At 32.6% G+C, this 19,851-nt stretch overlaps 4 protein-coding genes across 4 annotated transcripts in view; 1 reads left to right on the top strand and 3 right to left on the bottom strand.

Moving 5' to 3' along the window:
- LOTGIDRAFT_159922 (hypothetical protein) overlaps nt 1-2,519 on the bottom strand; it is a gene marked incomplete at both ends in the record, with an annotated part of 14,467 nt that extends 11,948 nt beyond the window's left edge. The window contains 4 exons of the mRNA XM_009054610.1: nt 401-510; nt 1,218-1,361; nt 1,741-1,935; nt 2,375-2,519. Of these exons, the coding sequence (XP_009052858.1) occupies nt 401-510; nt 1,218-1,361; nt 1,741-1,935; nt 2,375-2,519 (594 nt within the window). The remainder of the gene's footprint in view (nt 1-400; nt 511-1,217; nt 1,362-1,740; nt 1,936-2,374) is intronic.
- A 5,712-nt stretch (nt 2,520-8,231) lies between these two features.
- On the bottom strand, nt 8,232-10,360 carry LOTGIDRAFT_67997 (hypothetical protein; the record flags this gene model as incomplete). Its single annotated transcript, XM_009054496.1, has 3 exons — nt 8,232-8,310; nt 9,692-9,840; nt 10,262-10,360. Coding segments are annotated over 3 exons (327 nt in total), but the record flags the coding sequence as incomplete, so codon positions are not given.
- Nucleotides 10,361-10,886: 526 nt separating this feature from the next.
- Nucleotides 10,887-12,344, top strand: LOTGIDRAFT_115810 (hypothetical protein; the record flags this gene model as incomplete). Its single annotated transcript, XM_009054609.1, has 3 exons — nt 10,887-11,015; nt 11,423-11,601; nt 12,116-12,344. 3 exons carry the CDS (start codon nt 10,887-10,889, stop codon nt 12,342-12,344), a joined length of 537 nt encoding a protein of 178 aa, XP_009052857.1.
- A 2,034-nt stretch (nt 12,345-14,378) lies between these two features.
- LOTGIDRAFT_159919 (hypothetical protein) lies at nt 14,379-19,220 on the bottom strand (the record flags this gene model as incomplete). Its single annotated transcript, XM_009054608.1, has 11 exons — nt 14,379-14,421; nt 14,783-14,865; nt 15,104-15,284; nt 15,678-15,722; nt 15,940-16,034; nt 16,452-16,587; nt 17,060-17,201; nt 17,767-17,822; nt 18,084-18,151; nt 18,535-18,626; nt 19,126-19,220. Coding segments are annotated over 11 exons (1,036 nt in total), but the record flags the coding sequence as incomplete, so codon positions are not given.
- Between the last annotated feature and the right edge of the window lie 631 nt (nt 19,221-19,851).

Raw genomic sequence — 19,851 nt, 5'->3', positions numbered from 1 at the left:
CTGTTTAATAAACAGAGCATCTGGTTACGTCTTCGTATCCCATATACGGGTTGTACAAAGTCTTAGTAATCTGAAAGCAGTATGACGAATGGGGGCGTGGTTTGGCCACGATGGTAAGGTATCAAGATGTGTTGGTGTGAATGGTGCTTGAATACAAAGATTTGAACCCAATGTCCCTTTGTCAAATGAGAGAAAAAAAAAATTAAACAGTGTCTAATTACCGTGACAAACGTAGAAATATTAAATAATTAATTAACTAAAATATGATGAAAGAAATCATTACAGACATCAGAAAGGTGAACGGTTCTCGACCAGCCCGAAAAGTCATAAGATGGCTTTTGAAAATAAAATTCTGATGTGATTTTGGGGAGGGGGCTGGTGGAGGAAGTGGGAGGCATACCTCCTCCCGTAAAAACACCACTCCTTGTAACCGGTTAGAATAAATATAATATGCAGTCCGTGCTATTTTTAGAAATCCTCTTTCTCCTTCCCTTTTGGGGTTTATGCAAGCTAAAACAAGTGTTTACAATATGACATCATCATTTACTGGTCACATGTGGTCTATAGACCAATTAGAAAGTACATTTATGACTCAGTATCACAGCGTTGTATATAGCCTTATAAACTGTAAATATTGTTCATATAGTCAATATACGTTTATCATTATCAAATTCAATACAGAACCTTTAAACACCTTAAAACACATCTATACATTATACTAGAAGTATATTAGAATATTCTTACTTCTGTCGAGAGACATAGAACAAATTCCAAGACCCTCAAAACCGTCTCCCATTCTAAATGTAAGAAGTCTACGCAAACGAATTACCACAGACCCAATAGCTCTCGATATTATCAAAGCTGAATACTCGGAGAACTTTGATTTTATTCTTTTAACCGAAACTTGGCTTGACAAAAACATTTCTTCAGGTGTAAAAACATTTATATTAATTTCCGATGATTTCAATATAGATAGTAATAACTGAGACGCCCGACACATGTCCTATCGTAGAAAGCGATCCTAAAAAGTGCAAATTCTATGCGTGTGAAAATGTAGATAGAAATGAGAATATTAACTCAGGATTTTTAGACAGCAGAGCTACAGTTTGAACTGTCGAAATAATCGAGAAGAATGTTGAGCTCTGCGAAATTTAAAAATTGAACATTCTGTTGACTAATGAAAATAAACCGAGCTCTCATCTCAGCCGGGGTTGTACCTGATGTACATTTTGTTATATCGTAATGTGGCTGATCTGTACCAATATCACGATAACACTCAATAGAATCATCGAGACCAGCTTCATCACAGTTTCCAGTCATCCCAAAACTCAAACGAAACCCTTCCATCCGATCAGAATGACCTACAAAAGAAGAATAATAGTATAACCGTTTATTTAATATTTAAAAAAAAAACGAAAAAAAATCCCCAAAAACCAAACAAACTGGAAAAACTTATAGTAACTCAAAATACTGCAGAAATACGAATGTCGAGTTGTCAAGTAGAATATAATGTCTGCAGTATTTATTCGTATTTTCGACTTAATAAATGGTTTTTCGATTATTTTTTTTTCGTTGTTTTTTTTAAATATTATATTGGCTCAAGAATCAATAAAACAACAAAGAGTTGTCGTTCGTGGGTTGGAGGAAATCATCAACGAGCGATTTTCATGCAGTTCTAATATTTCTGAAGATTATTTCTATTTATTAAATGCAACAGGGGAAATATTAATCTATGCTTACTTTTCCTATTGATAATTTGAATCAAGCGCATGGAATGTATCTTGACTAAGTCCACGCACCACCATATAGGATGCTCTCGATATGTCCACATATAGGTGTTGGGGTCTCCATCTATAGCTCTATGTGAACCATATTTCTCGTCATTTTGTTGATAAGTGTCACTCTGGGCTGTTGGTTTGTCTTTCTCGATATTATCTGATACATTAAAAAAAAAAAATGGCGTTTTCTTAGTCAAGTTATTTTTTAGATGATATTACTATGACAAATATTGTAGCAAAAATCATAATCACACATAAAAAGAATGCTTGTGTCCTATGTTTTGTACCAAATCAGCAATTATGACTCATTTACAGTACAGCAATACATTAACTTTACTACCTCCTTTTTTAATAATTATTTAGATTTATGGATTTAGCGTATTATACAAAATCTAGTTGACATCCTGAAATATATGTCACACGATTGCTTTAAGATCAATTAAAAGTTGTTTTTAATTTAATCTAATATTCATCTTCACTATGGTCAAGGTATTACGAGCTTTGTTTTATGAAGATAATATATATTATTACAAATATTCATACTGGGACTTAAAAGATAAAACATTATCATTAATATGAGTTATAAAAATTCTTACCAAATACTGGAACATATGTCACAATTCCACTTGATATCACATAGTCGTTTTCTAGTAGTACACGGCTATACAGATAACATTTTTGATCCTGTACGTTGTAGGCAAAAGATAGGCAAGGTGTTTCCACGTCTTCGATACATTTCATTGTACAAATCTGTCATATTCATATAAACCATAAAATAGTCGTTATACAGCTTATCTCTCGAATATATGGAGAACAAAATGGTTCTTTCACTGAATACCTCAAACGATAAACACAGTAGGTATATGATATATAATTGTTGCTTCATTTTGTTGATGCTGGTATATTACATAAACTGGTTTAGCATTTCGACGAAAATAATCCTAGCTTATTATAAAAATCACACAACGAGAGTGAAATAAAAATGTTCAAAAACTAAAAAATGCAACCTACAGAAATTGATTTCCAAAAACTTAAATGTAGAATGACTGATACAAGCGTTACACATGGAAGCACTTTTATATCAGAATTGGATGTTATGTACTAATGTATTTTTCGTTATGAATTTTTTATATCTTTTACTGTGACGATCAACATTAAGGTGTAGATAATTATGTGTAGTTCAGAGTGTTGATTTGAAGATAAACTACGTTCACATAGACTGGAGTGCAGGTTGGGTGGATGGTAGACGACAAGTTAACGTCCATTAGATGCTGACTTGGAAGTTAGATGTTGATTTTCATAGTAGTTAGTAGTTGGACTGGTTCAATGGGATGGTCCTGCACTGTTGGTTTCACAGTTTAGAATATACAGTTTCTGTGAAGTTTATGAAATGAATAGATACGACCAGGGTTTGGAGATAGGAGGGGGGGGGGGGGGGGTGCTTATGGCAACAGAATTGTCAATTGTCACTTGTGAATCTGATGATCTGTGTCCCAGGTTTAATCCTGTTTAATAAACAGAGCATCTGGTTACGTCTTCGTATCCCATATATGGGAGTTTAGTAAATCTCAAGGAAGTGGAAATATGATGAATGGTTTAGGCACGATGACAAGGTATCAAGATTTGGTAAATGTGTTGGTGTGAATGGCACTTTAATACACAGATTTGAACCGAATGAAAAGGAAAAAAATTAAACAGTGTCTAATTACCGAGACAAACGTAGAAATATTAAATGATTAATTAACTAAAATATGATGAAAGAAATCATTACAGACATCAGAAAGGTAAACGATCCTCGACCAACCTGAAGATGGTAAGATGGCGTTTTGAAAATACATGTAAAGTACTTACGTGATGACATTTAAATTATTATAACAGATTTATTGGCTTATTATCAAAAGAATCGATTCAAACGATTACAAAGGGTGAGTTTCGCAATCTAAAAAAAACAACATTAACTGTAAATTCATGTTGCTAAATTTTCTTCAATTATCTATACTATTTAAAAAAAACTATAAAAACATCAGTTGACTCTTTGTTATTATAATATATTTTATAGTGGACACGAGTAGCTGGTGTTAGTTGTGTTGAATTTAATCTATCTACCAAATATTATTAGCGATCATTGCTCTGTGTATTGTCGTGTATTATCATCTTTCAAACGTTATATCTGGGATTATAAACAAACCCTGACTGGGCATTAAAGTAAAAACTGGGATTCAATTGTTGACATTAGTGATATTGAACACTCAACAGCTTCTTCACATCTCAATTAATAAGAACAGGCAAAAAATAACATACCTAACAAGACTGTAACAATAAGACCCAGAAATAAACTATGGGTGAGTGACGGCATTAGCAAAATCTGATAAAGATTGGCAGAATTTCAGAAAAATTAGAAACGATTATTTCTGCATCATTCGAAAAGGCAAAAGAGAATACTACAAAAACATGAACAAAAAAATCAACAATAACGACAAATTTGAGAGAAAAATTGGTGGAATCTTATTAATTTATATGTGAAAAAGAAACGAAATCCTAAAGGTAATATTCCACCCCTTGTTCACCTTTATAGAAGTGATAGCCAAGAGGAATCCCTTGATATTTCGAACAGGTCCACTCTTTTCTAACTTTAAGTAAACGTTCTAATTCTCTTCATAACAGGACTACATCAGTTTTTTTTATTGCAAACGAAGTTATTTTTTTTTTTATTTTCTAAAGAATGTAAAGATAGTAATCTCTCATTGAAATCTAAAATGTTAAGCTTATAATTAGAGAACCATATCTCTTTGAAAACAAGCACACATTTGAGAGATTTGTTCAAACATACTATAATTGGAAATGATCTGAAAGTAGTATCGTGGGGTGAATCAATTCTTAGTGAAAGACAAGTTTAAAATTTAAACTACCATTAACTGTTTCTAGTAGATAGTCGGGGGTCTGAGCAGTCTAATACAGTTATTAATATAGTGTGTTAAACTCTATTAAAAATCTGTCATACAAAGATTGATGTCACAGTAGGGAAACCTGTAATATTTGGAATGGGACATCATACTGCCGTTTATCATCAGATGATGTTATTAGTCTTTACGACCAATCAAACATCAAAAACACGAGAGTTCTTTTCACATTACTGTAGTTTTCTAATAATATATTAACGTGGTAACTTTGAATCGCCATTAATAAAAAAAAAACACGATAAACATTTAAAGGGACAGATTCGCCAGCCGTTTGACCAATTCTTTTTAGCTAAGCTAATTAGTAATAGTGATCACAGCGCACACGTCGAAATGTCAGTCTTCAAAACCATGTGTACATGAATTTCTGGGCGCTAGGTCAATACAGACAAGTTGGTTGGTCAGATTCTCCTTGGTGTGGTCACATACAATTTACATTGTACAATTAAGACTAAAATATCAGAAAACAAAAATTGAAATCTAATCTACTGGTGCTGTTGCTAAAGTTGGGCACAAGGTTGAGCCTAATTAAATACCAAGCAACTAAGTAAGAATCATGCAGTTATAAGATTACACCCTCCAACCACCAAAAAGTCAGCACAAAGCACACGGTAATGCTTTCATTAGGTACGAGTACATTCTGTAGACTCTCAAAGATGGAATTGTCGAATTGACCAACAAGTGACAAAAAAGTAAATGCCATATCCCATACCCGCTATGGTTATGATTGTCGTGAAACTTGAATTCATGAAACTGAATTGATCTTAAAGCTAATAGAGAGAAAAGGAAAACAACTCGAACACCTTTAAGATTTAAGATTTATTGAAATATGAAACTATTCTGTGGACTGTTTGAGAGTCGAGACTACAATCGAGTAACTCTCCATGAGAAGCAGTAGCTATTTTAGCTAACGACCCCAGTCGATCTTTCATCACCTGTATCTGTAGCTAGAGTTCAGGAAAAGCAACATTGTGACAAGGTATTTAATCATGATAAAGTACTTATTTTCCATACGTTTGTCCAGGTAGAATTCAAAATGCGACAACAAGGCGCAACCCTCCCATAGAGCATCTGAAAAATTGGCGCCGCCACTGACTGTTTTTCTGCTTTATGAAGGCAATGGCGCTACAGATTATCCCTCTAAAGTAAAATCATGTAGGTGAGGTTCAGTATGGTTGGTTCTCAAAAACTGAAAAGGCTGTGATCAATATATTCGTATGTTTTAAAAACTTTTCAGATAAAAGTAACGATCTTTGGACAATTGCACCTCTAACGTCCAAACTAATAAAATAGGCCAATTATTGTCCATCGCAGATGATGATATATCACTGTGCTGTTCAGTGATTTAAACCCTTCTTTCACATCAAATATAAAGGATTTCTATCTAGCTATAATTGGTGAACCAAATTGTCATGATTTTCATGTATGATATCAATTCCTTTGAACAAAAACATCGGAGAAAGCTATACATGTACATATTAAAGGATATGGAAACATTACAAAAACCTTTGCATAAGAATAAAAAAAAATATGTCACGTTAAAAAAAAAAAGAAATTACCATTTATCATCATTAACGGTTCAATAAGATGAGGCCAATTAATTTTCATTGGTGGGGATTGGGGGGATGCTTAACCTGTAGAGATAACTGAAATGCATGGTAAATGCTATACGTTCGTACGCTCATGTTTAAAGTGTAGCGTATATTGCCTTTGTCTAAGTCCGTTTGTAGTTCTTGTACAAATTTTACAGACTGCAGGAGTGGGAGTAGGCTTTAGGTTGGCGACAAGTTCTATGTGTTTTTAAATAGATACAGCTTTACCTTTCCTGTATTTGGTTCAAGGATTGTAATCTTTTTGTAGTAACGATGATATCAATTCCTTCGAACAAAAACATCAGAGAAAGCAATACGTGTACTGTACATATTAAAGGATCAAGAAACATCAAACGTACTTTGCATCAGAATTATAAAATTGTCACATTTAAAAGGGAACTAACCAAATGGCCGTTTCAAGAGTAACGAAATGAGCTTCCTCCTCGTTTTGTCTTAATGACCTACAAACCTAACGCATAAATCTCACCAATTGCAAAAAGAGCAGGCTAATAAATCAGATTTCCTCTCATCATACAATAATTTATCAGAATTCAATTTGACATTTCTGGTGTTTTATTGAAGAGCTTTTAACACTTTGTGTCTTAGATTGATTTGCCTGTTAGATTAAATCGTTTATCATATTAGAATAAGTTAAGGCCACATGAAATAAATTTTCAGTGGGAAAAATCGGAAATTAAACTTGTACAGAAATGCATTTTATACGTTTGTACACCCACATGTACAAGGTAACGTATATTGCCGTCGACCGTGTCCATTCTTCACTTCGATTTTCTTATAGAAATGATAGAGACTGCAGTTTTTATCCGATTTTGATGCAATTAGGTATCCATGTGTATATTTAAGGTTTCTTAGCTAATGTCCCTGAGTTGGTGTATACACAGGCCCTTGAAATTCTGTCAATGTTAATAAAATATGGGCAACGTGGAGAAAGTGTCAACGTATATAAAAATAAAGAGAAGACATCCAATGGCACGACAGGCACAAATATAAACAAAGCTATTTATCTGTTCGTGAAAGGATATGATGCGTATTGAGGTCTAGCTGCATGAGTAAATCATCAACACTGTCTAGTACAACTTCATCAGATAAAAGACTGGTAAACCGGGATCTCATTACATCACATGCTGGTTTACATAATAACTGCAAACAGAAATGAAATGAATAAGTATTAGTGAACAAAAGAAAAGCAGGGAAAATAATAATGTCAAGAGAAAAGCAACGCAGAACGCCCAGAGAAACACAAGGCAAAGGGTTTAGAACATAGCAATGAAAAAAGGCTAAGAGAACAGCAAGACAAAAGGCTAAGAACAAGCAAGGCAAGAAAAAATTAACAAGACTAAGAGCACAGCAATGAAAAAAGGCTAAGAACAAGCAAGGCAAAAGAAATTACGCAAAAGGATAAGAGCACAGCAATGAAAAAAGGGTAAGAACAAGCAAGGCAAGAGAAAATTACGCAAAAGGATAAGAGCACAGCAATGAAAAAAGGCTAAGAGCAAAGTAATGACAGGCATTGCAGCTTCTTCAGATAAACTCTATACATTGATAATGTGTCTGGAAGGTTCAGAAAATTAAATTCCGTTTGTTCGATCCATTTTTTGACAAAAGATTCTATACTATTTACAATATTAATATATTATCATACTTCCGGTTTTTACAGTCATGGAACCTAGGATGTGGTAAGGATTCAGTTAGTTTTTAAATACCAATAAAAACATATGGTAGGTTACTTGTGCTTCAACTAGGAGCTATGAATCTATAATCCATAGTGCATTCAAGTACTGTGGTATACATATACTATACAGGGTCGCCATCAGACCTTTTATGGGAATATATACCATCAAATAAAACACAGATAACAACCTGAGAGGATTATAATGACAAACCTTGGCTATAGTGATCATAGCTTGAACAACATCTGATGTATTGTGTACTGGTAGTATCTGTAAACTGGATGCTAAAAACCTATATATAAACAATCAGAAAATTGAGAACATAAAATACACGTATAAACACTATTTTAAGGGACTCGGTCGGTTGGAAATAATAGAAGCGTAGCCTACTACGCCGCTGTCTTCGAAATATTTTCAAAGAAACAGAGAACATCTGTCGATTTTTCGCCTTAGTCTTTTGGTTCCTAGATTTTAATACTTAATACAATCACTTTCAGTTTGAAAGTTTCATAGAAGATGAGCAATTTTCATAAGCCTAATAATTACGTAGATAAAAGACTTTCTGCTTTAAAATTTCAAACCATACATTGTTGAATGATCTTCAATTCCCGAAGTAATGACAGAGGTTTAATTTCCTGCGAGCTGAATGAAAATTACGTTGACAATTTGAAATTTGAAACGAGTAAGATGTAGAAGAATATAATATTACGCTTGGAATTTGGATTACAAATGCATCATTTTTTTGTCCCCCGAATAAAAAATATTTGCTTAAGAATACGACTGTAGTATGATAACCTACAATACTATGATCCAATCGGTAGTCCGTAATACCTAAAAAACAAATTACATAAAAATATATACATAAATATGGTCATTAACAGAAACAAGATCCTACGTATGAACTGAATGTAACAGGGGTCACGTTCGAAATAAACAAGATATCAATTTCAAGATAATTTAAGCATGAAAGGAAATTTATTATTAATCAGTAGTTCCACCCTTTGGCTCGAATGTATATGATGAATAACAAGGTTGTTGTGAAATACGGTTAACACAGACGGAAAGTCTGAAACAGTCAACAAAGGTGGAAGAGTAAAGACGTTATCTAAAGTCGACTGGCGATTCAAAGCCATTCGGCGGCTCTCGGCAGTGTCAAGCTGGAACGTACGATAAGAACCATCTTATCTAACAGACACATATATACAATATAAAGTTGAAAGTATGTCCAAGAAACTTCCGGGTATCCCAAAAGGGATCTAGCACTCTCGACGTTTTCTTATCGTTAATTCTCTCATATAGATATTGTAATACATGTATTGGGCTTATAATATATAGATCATCTATTTAATAATAACTTGTTAATTTCATTGTATGCGAACCTGAAGTGAGATTTTCATTCTAAACTTAACACGGGTAAGGTTTAAAAAGCTGGTTAATAAAACAGATAAGACTCTAAACATCTTCACTTATATATAATTTTTTAGTCACAAAAATGCTGCGGAAGACAGTGGTTAGCAGAATATGAGAGTATGAGACTGGACGTTTTGATCAATAGTATCTTGTCGGAAGATCGTAAGTTCTTATCAAATTAATGGGGTTTATAGAGCTGTGAGGCATTCTAGTACCAAACTATATTTAGCTTTAAGGGTTAACAGCTAGGAAGATAGCCCTACCTTCTCTGTATCTGGTTCATAATAGAATGTTCAGTTTCACCGTGGAGAGAGGCCCTCAGTAATATATAACCAATTCTATGAACTTGAATAAATTTGTTGATCCTAAAATTACATGGAAATTCCATTACAAGGATGAAAGGGGTGTAGATCTAAAGCAAAATGCATGATAAAGATGAAGAATATTGGTCCGTTACAACTTCAGTGCCCATAGACTTCGGCGTTGGTTAAAGCCCGGTACTGGTTGCTTGGAAATCCTTATGGAGTATCATTGTCTCACAACTGCATGATGTAACAACTAACATACGAGCTTCATTCGAACCGTATAGGCTAGATTTCATAAAATCGTACATCTGGCTTGCCTATCATTGCGTATGTATAATTAATTTTTAAGTGACGTTAGTCTAATTTATCGATATACTGTATTACTAATACAGATTAGAATCTGTCGATGTGTTGGTAATTAGGCTAATTATAGACGAACAACGGAACAATAGGCCTATATACTTATTGGGTCTTAGCCTACCTTTCTACACATGAAGAATGGAGTAGGACTACCCCATGATGATCGACTATGAGCTTATCTGTAGTTGATAGCAGCATAAAAGCTACACAAGATAGTGGGAATATAACTGTGTCCGGCAGGATCGAGTCTGAAACTATAATATAGTGTAGTGTAGGCTACCTACTAATTCCAATGTGTCCAGCTGAAAGTTAGGAAACATGAACTAAAATTTATTCTTGCTAATATAAATCAAACCTAATATAAAACGAAAGATCTGCCTATATTTTAGCCTCTGTTAGCCAGCCTACTCCAGTTGACAATTCTGGCAAAATAGTTATCAGGAGCAACAAATAGAGGCGATGTTTCAGACTAAGATGAACAAAATATTTCTTGAATCAATCACAATTTATATAGACTCTATGTCATTGCCTTAGCCTACCTCTAAGTTTTATATTCTTATTTCTTAAAATGCCGACTAAATCAGTTCTGTCAAATTTATGGTGTAAAATCACTGGCCAATTATTCATTTTATTACTCAATTCACTTCAGTTTACTAACAAATCGTCTGCTCAACTACGAAGTATTAATTGTAGTCTGATGCCATCTACTAAGTGCTCTAAGGGGAACAACTCTGAGTTTGTTTTTGAAGTAGCCATTTTTCTCTGAAGGTCGACTGCTTGTTGACTTGGAAGAATGGCATTCACAAACGATGATTATTTGCCTACCTTTGAGGAATTAACTGTTCCAGAGATTCATCTAACTTCGTCGGTTTTGGTCTCAGGTGCTCACTTGTATGGCAAATATTGTGACAATATAAACAAGGTAAGTAAAACTTGTTTTAATAATGGTGTCTAAGTTTTCCAAACCACCCCTTTTACATCTGATGGTGTCAAAGAACGAGGAGAGAATTGACTTGAATTTTCTGAATTCTATTGAATGTTGATTTATTTTGCATTAAGTTTATTAATCTAACAAATAGACCCTGTATACAGCAATGGTTAGCATAGCAGCTTTCGTCTACGATGATTTGACTATAAATAAGTACCGGTACAAGTTTATCCACTGTACTGGAAGGCTCTTGCTGTCTTCTTTTTTTATTTTACTTAATTGCCTACTGCCTCACCTTCAAACTTTTGTCACTCTTGTTGTATGGCCTAGAAATCCCCTAAATTTATTCAAATATGAAATAAGGTAAATTTCTGCACAGTGAATACATTTTATTTTAATAGGAATTCATGCTATGTTTCCAAGAAGAATCTGATCCAAGAAAATGTGTCAGTGAAGGCAAACAAGTTACAAATTGTGCATTTGAGTTTTATGGTAAAGTCAAAAAGAACTGTCATGAAGAATTTACTAGTTATTGGAAATGCATTGATAACTGTGGCAGTAGTAAAATGGACTTTTCAAAGTAAGTACATCATATACAAGTGTTGCATCCATTCCATTGAGCATACACACTGTATTCTGCCTCATTAGCCTATAGATCAACAATGTGCATTATTCGCTCAGGTGGAAAACAGTGAAGATGGAAATAGAAAGCAAAATTTTTTAGTTTGAAGTACAATGAAAGTATTGTAGAACCAGTAATGCATATTTCCTTGTGAACTCTCCTAAAGAGATGTCATGCTGATAAACACCAGCAATGAGTGATTATGCCCTGCTTGACTCAGTGAACAAAGTGGGCTATATGATGGGTAATCCTGTTATTAAGGAACCACCCCTTTTTATTACACAGAATATATGCAACAAAGCGTGGTACTTTCCCCCCCACCTGAGATGTACATGATTTGTATATTGTTGCATAGACTTTTTCCTTTTTTGTGAAATGAAATAATGATCAGTAAAATGCTAAAAAAAAAATTAAAACAGTTATTTACCTATACATGTAATAATGTTTCAACTTTTTCTTAACTTCATTTTAGATGTCGTAGAATGCAGGCTCCATTTGATAATTGTGTGAAAGAGAAGATAGGAGTTGAACGACCACCATTAGGTTATTTTACTAGATTAAGAGAACATGAAACATCTAGACCCAAGCCTCAATTGAAGCCATTAGAATTACCCTATCCAGAGCCCTTACCAACAGCACCTGATGTTTCAAAAATACCATCTCCAGAAGGTGCAAAATGTTACGGAGGGATTAGTTTATAATCTGGAGGAGAATTAGACAGTCTTATAATTTTGCATTGTGTACATGATAGATAAATTAAATATCTCAAATATATTTGATTTTTTCGCTCCAATGTCCAATATTTGTTCTGCAGATCTAAGGGAGTGTTTCTAGGTATTACTTTATTGTTAATTGGAATGGTATAAAGAGAAGATAAAAGTTTTCCTGTACATCAGATGATTAAAAAATCTTTATAATACCCATGAGAACATTGCTTAAAGTTTCAGTTTTCTGAAGAGTCAATCAGCATGATGAGACAATTATATTTTTTTAGATGTATTAGTAGACATCAACTATATCCTGAATTTCAAACTAATAATAATATGTACAAGACTGTAATCACTGATGTACACATACTAAAAACAGGATTGACCAAAAATATGTTTTAATTTTTACAATAATATGCAGTTTTCAATAATCATATATATGACAATAGTACAGAAATCTATAAACACATATGGCAACCGAAACTGAAGTTGATGATTCGAATTCAGGTTCTAGTTTGATATTTACATTTTTATACACCAACGTCTAAATCAGGCTGAAGACGAACCCATTCGTTAGAATGTAACACAACACACTCAATTTGAGACAAGTACTATGACAAATATTGTAACAATATAAATATACTGGTAATATTATGCTCAAGACTATTTGTTAATGCTATACAATATATATATATATATATATTACAGTAAATAAATTCATTGTTAGTGAAAAAACAACAGTAAAAGTAATAAATGTAACAGAATTATGAACACATTATAAATACATAATTTCATCTGATTCAAATGCACTTTTAGATATAATGTCTCTTCTATATTCTGTAGCTACTGCAGGCATACCATCCATCTATAACCTGGCAATATTCATTTTGCATTTTACTTGTACCAGATTCAAGTCAATGCTCAATAACAAATATATCAAAATTTTCTTACTATTGACAATTTGATTCACTGATTTATAAACATTCCTTTAACTGTCTTCAGATCGTTCTATAATAAAATACCTACAGATAATTTAGAAAATGAAATATCTAGTCAAATCATACGTACATCATATCTTTGATTTATAAAAATATAGAAATAATGGAATGCAAGAGTGAGCAAAATAGTTAATGCATATTTATTATGACTCTAATCAATAATTTCAGAAACTATGATTGATTAATATCAAGGCAAATATCAATTTGACAAACCACAGGTGTCTTTTTTTTTTAATATTTCCAATTTTCTTAGGTTTATTTGGCATTTTGGAGATAAGAATCTGTCATGTTAATCACATTATAATCGTTGGAAGTTGGAGTATGTTCCAATTTAATTGGTATAAAGTCAAACATCATGAGCTTTGTTGTGCAATTACCTTATATGGCAAATATGGCACTACTTCAGAGGTAATAAATACAGCATAAGTTAAAGAAATACACAAAAACAACATTGTTACAATCCTTAGATGAGGCCGAGTCAACATTGAAATTAGAGTGGAGAGTGGCATCAGGTGTTGTGAATGAATGAGTATTGTTTCTATTTATAGGTATAGTGTTTAGGTATATCTTGGCCCCTCTTGACTCTCCATCAACGGATCTTCTTCTGAGCTTACTGAGTCTTCCTGAATATTATTTTTCTGTTGAATATTTTGAAGTTCTTGCTCTGAAGCCTTACAACAAGGTAGAAATGATAAGTCTATAAGATTATTATATAATGCTGTACCAATCATTAAAAATATAAACCCATCAACTGAAATATAGATCATCAATATTATTATTATAGTTATAGTTGAACTGTTTGAAATCATATGACCAAAAATGTTAATCAGTAAAACCTATATCAATGTAGGCCAGTTAAGATGAACCCCACCCTAAAAGATATCAAAACAATGGGCTGAATGTTAGACAGGACCATGTCCTTGTGCGGCCTATTGGACATAATTCTGACCCATGTAAAATAACAAACAATTAAAAATGGAAACTATATAATGATAAGTTAATATTAATGCTTTCAAAAATAAGTGCTCACCTTGTAGTAAACCATACTGCTTATCAAACGGTTCACCAAAATTCTGTGGACAAAAATAAAATCAATACTATTTCATAAGATGCAAAAACAACAACAAAAGTTAATAAAAAGGGCTTTTAGAAGACTTTGAGAGGAAAACTATCTTTGTCATTCGTATTATTTGAAGAGTGTCACATGGCATCAGGCTTGAATTGTAATTTAAGTTTTGCTGTAATATGCCTGAGACCATTACTGGATTTTAAATCACAAACAATATGAAAGAAATTTGCTGCTATAGGTTTATAACACAGGACATTTTCTACACCTCTCAAGTTTTTCATGTCAAAGAACATGCTATGATAACATGATGGAGTAAACGTTAATCTATTTTCTGGCAATCAAAAAGAACAAAGAATATGGCTTACCTTATCAAAAACATAATAAATAAATAAATCTACTACCCAGACCATTATAGTACGACAGGCGTCAATTAGTGTTCGATGTACCGCTGAAATTAATATACATGTATAATTGCAAATAGAAGTACCATGAACATGCCATTCTTTTAGCATTCCTGTTGCCTTCTGTTCATTTATTTTTTTCCAGTCGGGCACTTTTTGAACTATTTTTTTGAAATCCAATTCAATTGCAAAGTAGGTAAACCTAAGAAACCTCTGATAAATGCCATTGTAGAGCATTATTGAATATAAACTCATATATTTTAATAAATGTGTCCATGAACATACCTGTTAATGATTTAGTCACTGCCAAACCAAAATAATTATAGAATGCTATAGAGGCTAGGTAGAGTAATGATAATATTAACAGTTTGGAACTGTTTCCTATTTGATATATAGCATCTAAACTGTTCTCATAACTATCATTGACTTGTTTTCCTGGGATGAAATACATGGCTGGTAAAACTGCCTGAAATTAGAATTAACATGACAGCTTTATTGGCCACTGAGAACAGACAACACAATGAGTTTGCAATTAGAAATCAAATACAACATTTTTCATTTGGTCATATAGATAGAGGAATCTACAATTACTGCTGCTTCACAAGTCTCATAAATGCTGTTGTTTTGCTCTAGTTTTTTCCCAAAATCATAAACAATCCAAAACTTTGCTCCACCCACCTATGGCTATGTTCAACAATTTTTCTCTGACAAATATTTCATTTCAAAGACAGTGAATATCCTGAGTATTTGCTTTATGTCAGAAAAGCATAATTGTTTGGGCAAAATCTATCTAGCCACTGCAAGTGTAAAGCTTAATTGTCTAACTTTGATACCAATCATGAAAGGAATGGACACTTACAAATGACATTAATAAGACACCAAATGTTCCCTCCATTCCAACCACCTGAAATTGACAGGCAAAACTCTTTTTATTTCTGAATATATATAGCTTTTAACAATAAGTATGTTTCAGTCTGCATAAATGTTCTATTTTGAGCATGTAATTAAATATAGTTTTATAGAATTGATAAGAAGAAAAAACAATTTGTGTGTAAAATCATTAACTTTTATTGATGGCATGTCATTAAAAGCCATTATTTTCAAATATCTAAAAGTCTTACTTGTAAAGGATGATAACTCTTGTTTTTTAGGAATGTTTCTTCTATCACCATTTGACTGGCACTGATTATCTGACTGCCCAAAATCAATGCAATACCTGAAAACATATGATATGATGTCTCTTGAAAGTGTATGTGTGGATCACAATGTAATTTGCACAGGACCTAAGGGCACACTAATTTCTGTTTTTATGAGTAAAAGGTCCAATACCTAATAAGACATTAGAAATATCTACTGTAAACTGAGTATATAGTTTCAATTGTTCAATAACATTACCTTCCTTAAATATAATTGGAACCAAAGCACATTGTTACCATACGGATGTGATGCATGAATAATAAAATTTAAAATGAAAAATGAATTCTGAAATAACATATCTTGTAATTGATTTGGTTAAAAGAATATTTATTTCCACTATTTCACATTTCAGTGTGATTGTGAGAAGTATATAAAATATTCATTGTGAATGCCATTCTTTGAGAAATAGCTGTACACAATGTGTAGGTCAACTTACCTAACAGGGCTTGTGAACCATTATTACCACTGGAAGATTTAAACACACTAGAACATCCTACCAATACTAACCCTATCATTACAGTTATCATACCACACCAATGTTTTAATACTAATTTACGCTTTAAAAATATTTTCTGAAAGGTAAAAGTCAGATGAGCACAGAGAAAGTCAGAGTATTTGAGTCAGCTCATATATCATCTAAATATTGATACTGTAGGGGCATATTCCAATCACTAATTCTAATTCTTGATGGACATGGTTCTCAATCAATCAGATTCATTGAAGTTCTATGAAATTGCAAATGTAATTCTGTGTAGAGATGACCAAGTATAATGACTATACTATACTAATCATAGTATTTAAGACTTTAAGTTTTCATATCAGCTATCTGTATCACTTTTCAAGGACATTTTTCCATGCGAAATATAAATTTAATGTAAATGAAGGATATAGTTTTCAGCACAATGACTAACAGTCTTTTCTATTAATTTTATATCCATAATTTGGATAATTACTGACAGCTTTATCTGGAACATTATCTGGAACTTCCAGTCGTTTCACATTAATTCATACAGAGTTGCACAATGATGGAACTATTCTACTTACTGATAAGATTCCTGCAAATATGATGATGGAACCACGTAACATCTGCCAGACAGAGGCATCAACATACAGTAGACCAATACCAGCTAGTGAGGTACCAATTAAATCACATACAGTGGGAATCAGAAATACCCATTGGAATATTCTGAAATATATCAGGAATATATGTTAACCATTGCCAACAGTCCTTATATGGTAAAATATTGCAACTTTTTAATAACGACGATCTTAAAACCATGAATAGCGAAATGGCAATCAACGTTGAACAGTAGTTTTAAGAATAAGAATCTTAACAGCATTTGTTTGGTCAAGTCAAATAAACTTAACAACAAAATAAAAATGAGCATTGCATGATCATTTATTACGATCTGCATAATTGGAACATTAATTGAGAAGCATTTATTTATTGTTTTGAAAACTTGATCAGACTATGGTTCCAACAAACAAAAGATTTTTAATAAAATAAACACAAAAATGTTTGAGGTAGTACTTTTGTATTGTTAACATGTATAGGTTAAATGGTCGAAAGCTTGTCAATAAGTCTAATAATGATCGTAGGATGAGGACCGAAGGTCACATTTACTTGGCAAATATATTAATGTCAATATTGGACTCATGGCCTTTGCCAGTACCATTATATTGGATTATGGTACGCCGAGATCAAAGGGTGAGGACACATCTGTATTTTTAAGAGTAGTTTATAAGCTGACCTTTTATGTTCAGGAGGTTTGATTGGTGCATTTCCTGTATTTTCAACCCAAACATTCTACAATATAGACAGAAGAATCGACTTAGTTTACTAGATATACCTCCTTTCCTAAGATGATAAGAGTAAGAGGTCTGGTAAGAGTTTGTTCATATTTTACTACCAGAAGACAAGAAAATAAGGATGAAATTCAAGTTGAACTAATTACAATAGGAATATGACTATTGTATTATCTAGTTAAGGAATAGTTCTTATTCAATCTTAATTATTTAAAAACAGATGAAATATCAATTAAAGTATAGTCTAAAATAATAAAAATACCAGTTTTCTATAGGTGTTTAGTTCCCTTCTTCTAACTATCAATAGACCAATTAGACATCCCATCTCCCCTGTAACAGACAGAAAGATATAGTGATTTATCATATATATACTCTTACAAATCAGCCAAATTGTGTGGTATTTATGAAACATTATCTTTATAATCTGTTCTCCTCTCTGTACCCATGTAATGTGAGGAATATTATCTCTTGTGCATTTTATTTTTATTTGAATGTAAATTTTATGACACCCTTTATAAGAAAAGCTCTGATAAAACAAAATACATGTAATGATATGTGAATCATATAAATGCACCATATGAATAGTACTTATTATCTTTGAATCTCCCTAACCTATTACATAGTAACTATATGAGCATAGGGGATGAAATTTGTGAATATTTCAAAATAAATCAAAAAGGCCTACTACTAAATTAGGCTAATGGAAATGTTACCTATGAACATAATCCATGTTTGGAACCAAGGATGATCAAAATCATGATCTGTGGCTGTGTTATTTTTAGATTTATCTGGATAACCAATGGCTCTGAAAAAAACAAAACAATGTAACTCACATGACTTTTGGAATCGTTTCCTTTTAAAAATGACCTGGCTGCCAGTAATTTTAAAATAGATAAAATAATATTTGCATAACATGTCAAACAACCTCATACCCTACTTTAAAAACTTTTTCTTACAATACAATATCATGGAACCTGATATTCCAAATCACATGAGAATGATCAAAATGACATTAAACTTCTGGCAGGTAACTTCGTATGCTCAGATATTGAATCCCTTTGGCTGTGCAACAATAAATACATGTAATAAAAAATACATCAGGCAGCAGGTGGGAAATATTCAAAGTGAAATAATCTTTAAAATGAGTCATTCTATCACTGCCGTAGCGCAAAGCGAATCAGGAAATCGAAAGTAGAATCTTGTTTTTCTCATTGTGTGAACTGAAAAATGGCTATAACTCTAATCACGGTCAATAAATTTAACTGAAAATTTGTAGTTATATAAAACACTATTCTATAACTTACGAGCAGTCATTTTGAGCTTTTTTACTGATTGTATTAATACTTCCAGTCACTAACATTCCAATCATCAACAAAACTTGAACACAGGTTAACGCCATCTTGGATCGTCATGTGATCACAATCACGTGACTTTAGTGACAGAAAACAGCTGATTGTAAAATGAACCGGTATGTCAGGTTGACAACGGATCAAAGCTGAGCATTTCAATAAAAAACTACGTATATATTTTCGGTAATTGCGTTTAACTTGAAAATGGAGGCCAGTAGAAGACTCTAACATAGTGTCCATATCTATAATCAGAGCCACAGGGTAGCCTAATGCATTGCGGGTTAAGTCAACTTGCCCCCCTTACCAAATTGGACACGATAATTGCTCCGTAAAAAGTCAAATTGGTAACAAAACCAAGTCAGAATATCGATTAATTCAAATTTTGAATTTGTACTATATTTGTCAAGAATTGACAAAAATATAACAGATCATAAAGAAAAATATATAAAATTGATTTTATTAACAAGTAAGGAATAACAAAGCATAAATCACCATCATAACAAAATAAAACTATCATTGTCTTAGAACAAGAACAAGAATGAGGTCTGGGTACAGTTAAACAATGATATTTGTGCATAACATCATAAATCTCATACAGTAAAGAAAATTGTGTGAAATGGAACTATCTTCACTTTAGAAGACATGAAAGCAGCTAGACTTGTTATTAAAATGCCATAAGAT

The sequence above is a fragment of the Lottia gigantea genome (assembly GCF_000327385.1).
Source record: "Lottia gigantea unplaced genomic scaffold LOTGIsca_22, whole genome shotgun sequence".
Classification (NCBI taxonomy): domain Eukaryota; kingdom Metazoa; phylum Mollusca; class Gastropoda; family Lottiidae; genus Lottia; species Lottia gigantea.
The sequence above is the reverse complement of the archived record's forward strand: the minus strand, read 5'-3'. Positions and strand labels throughout refer to the sequence as shown.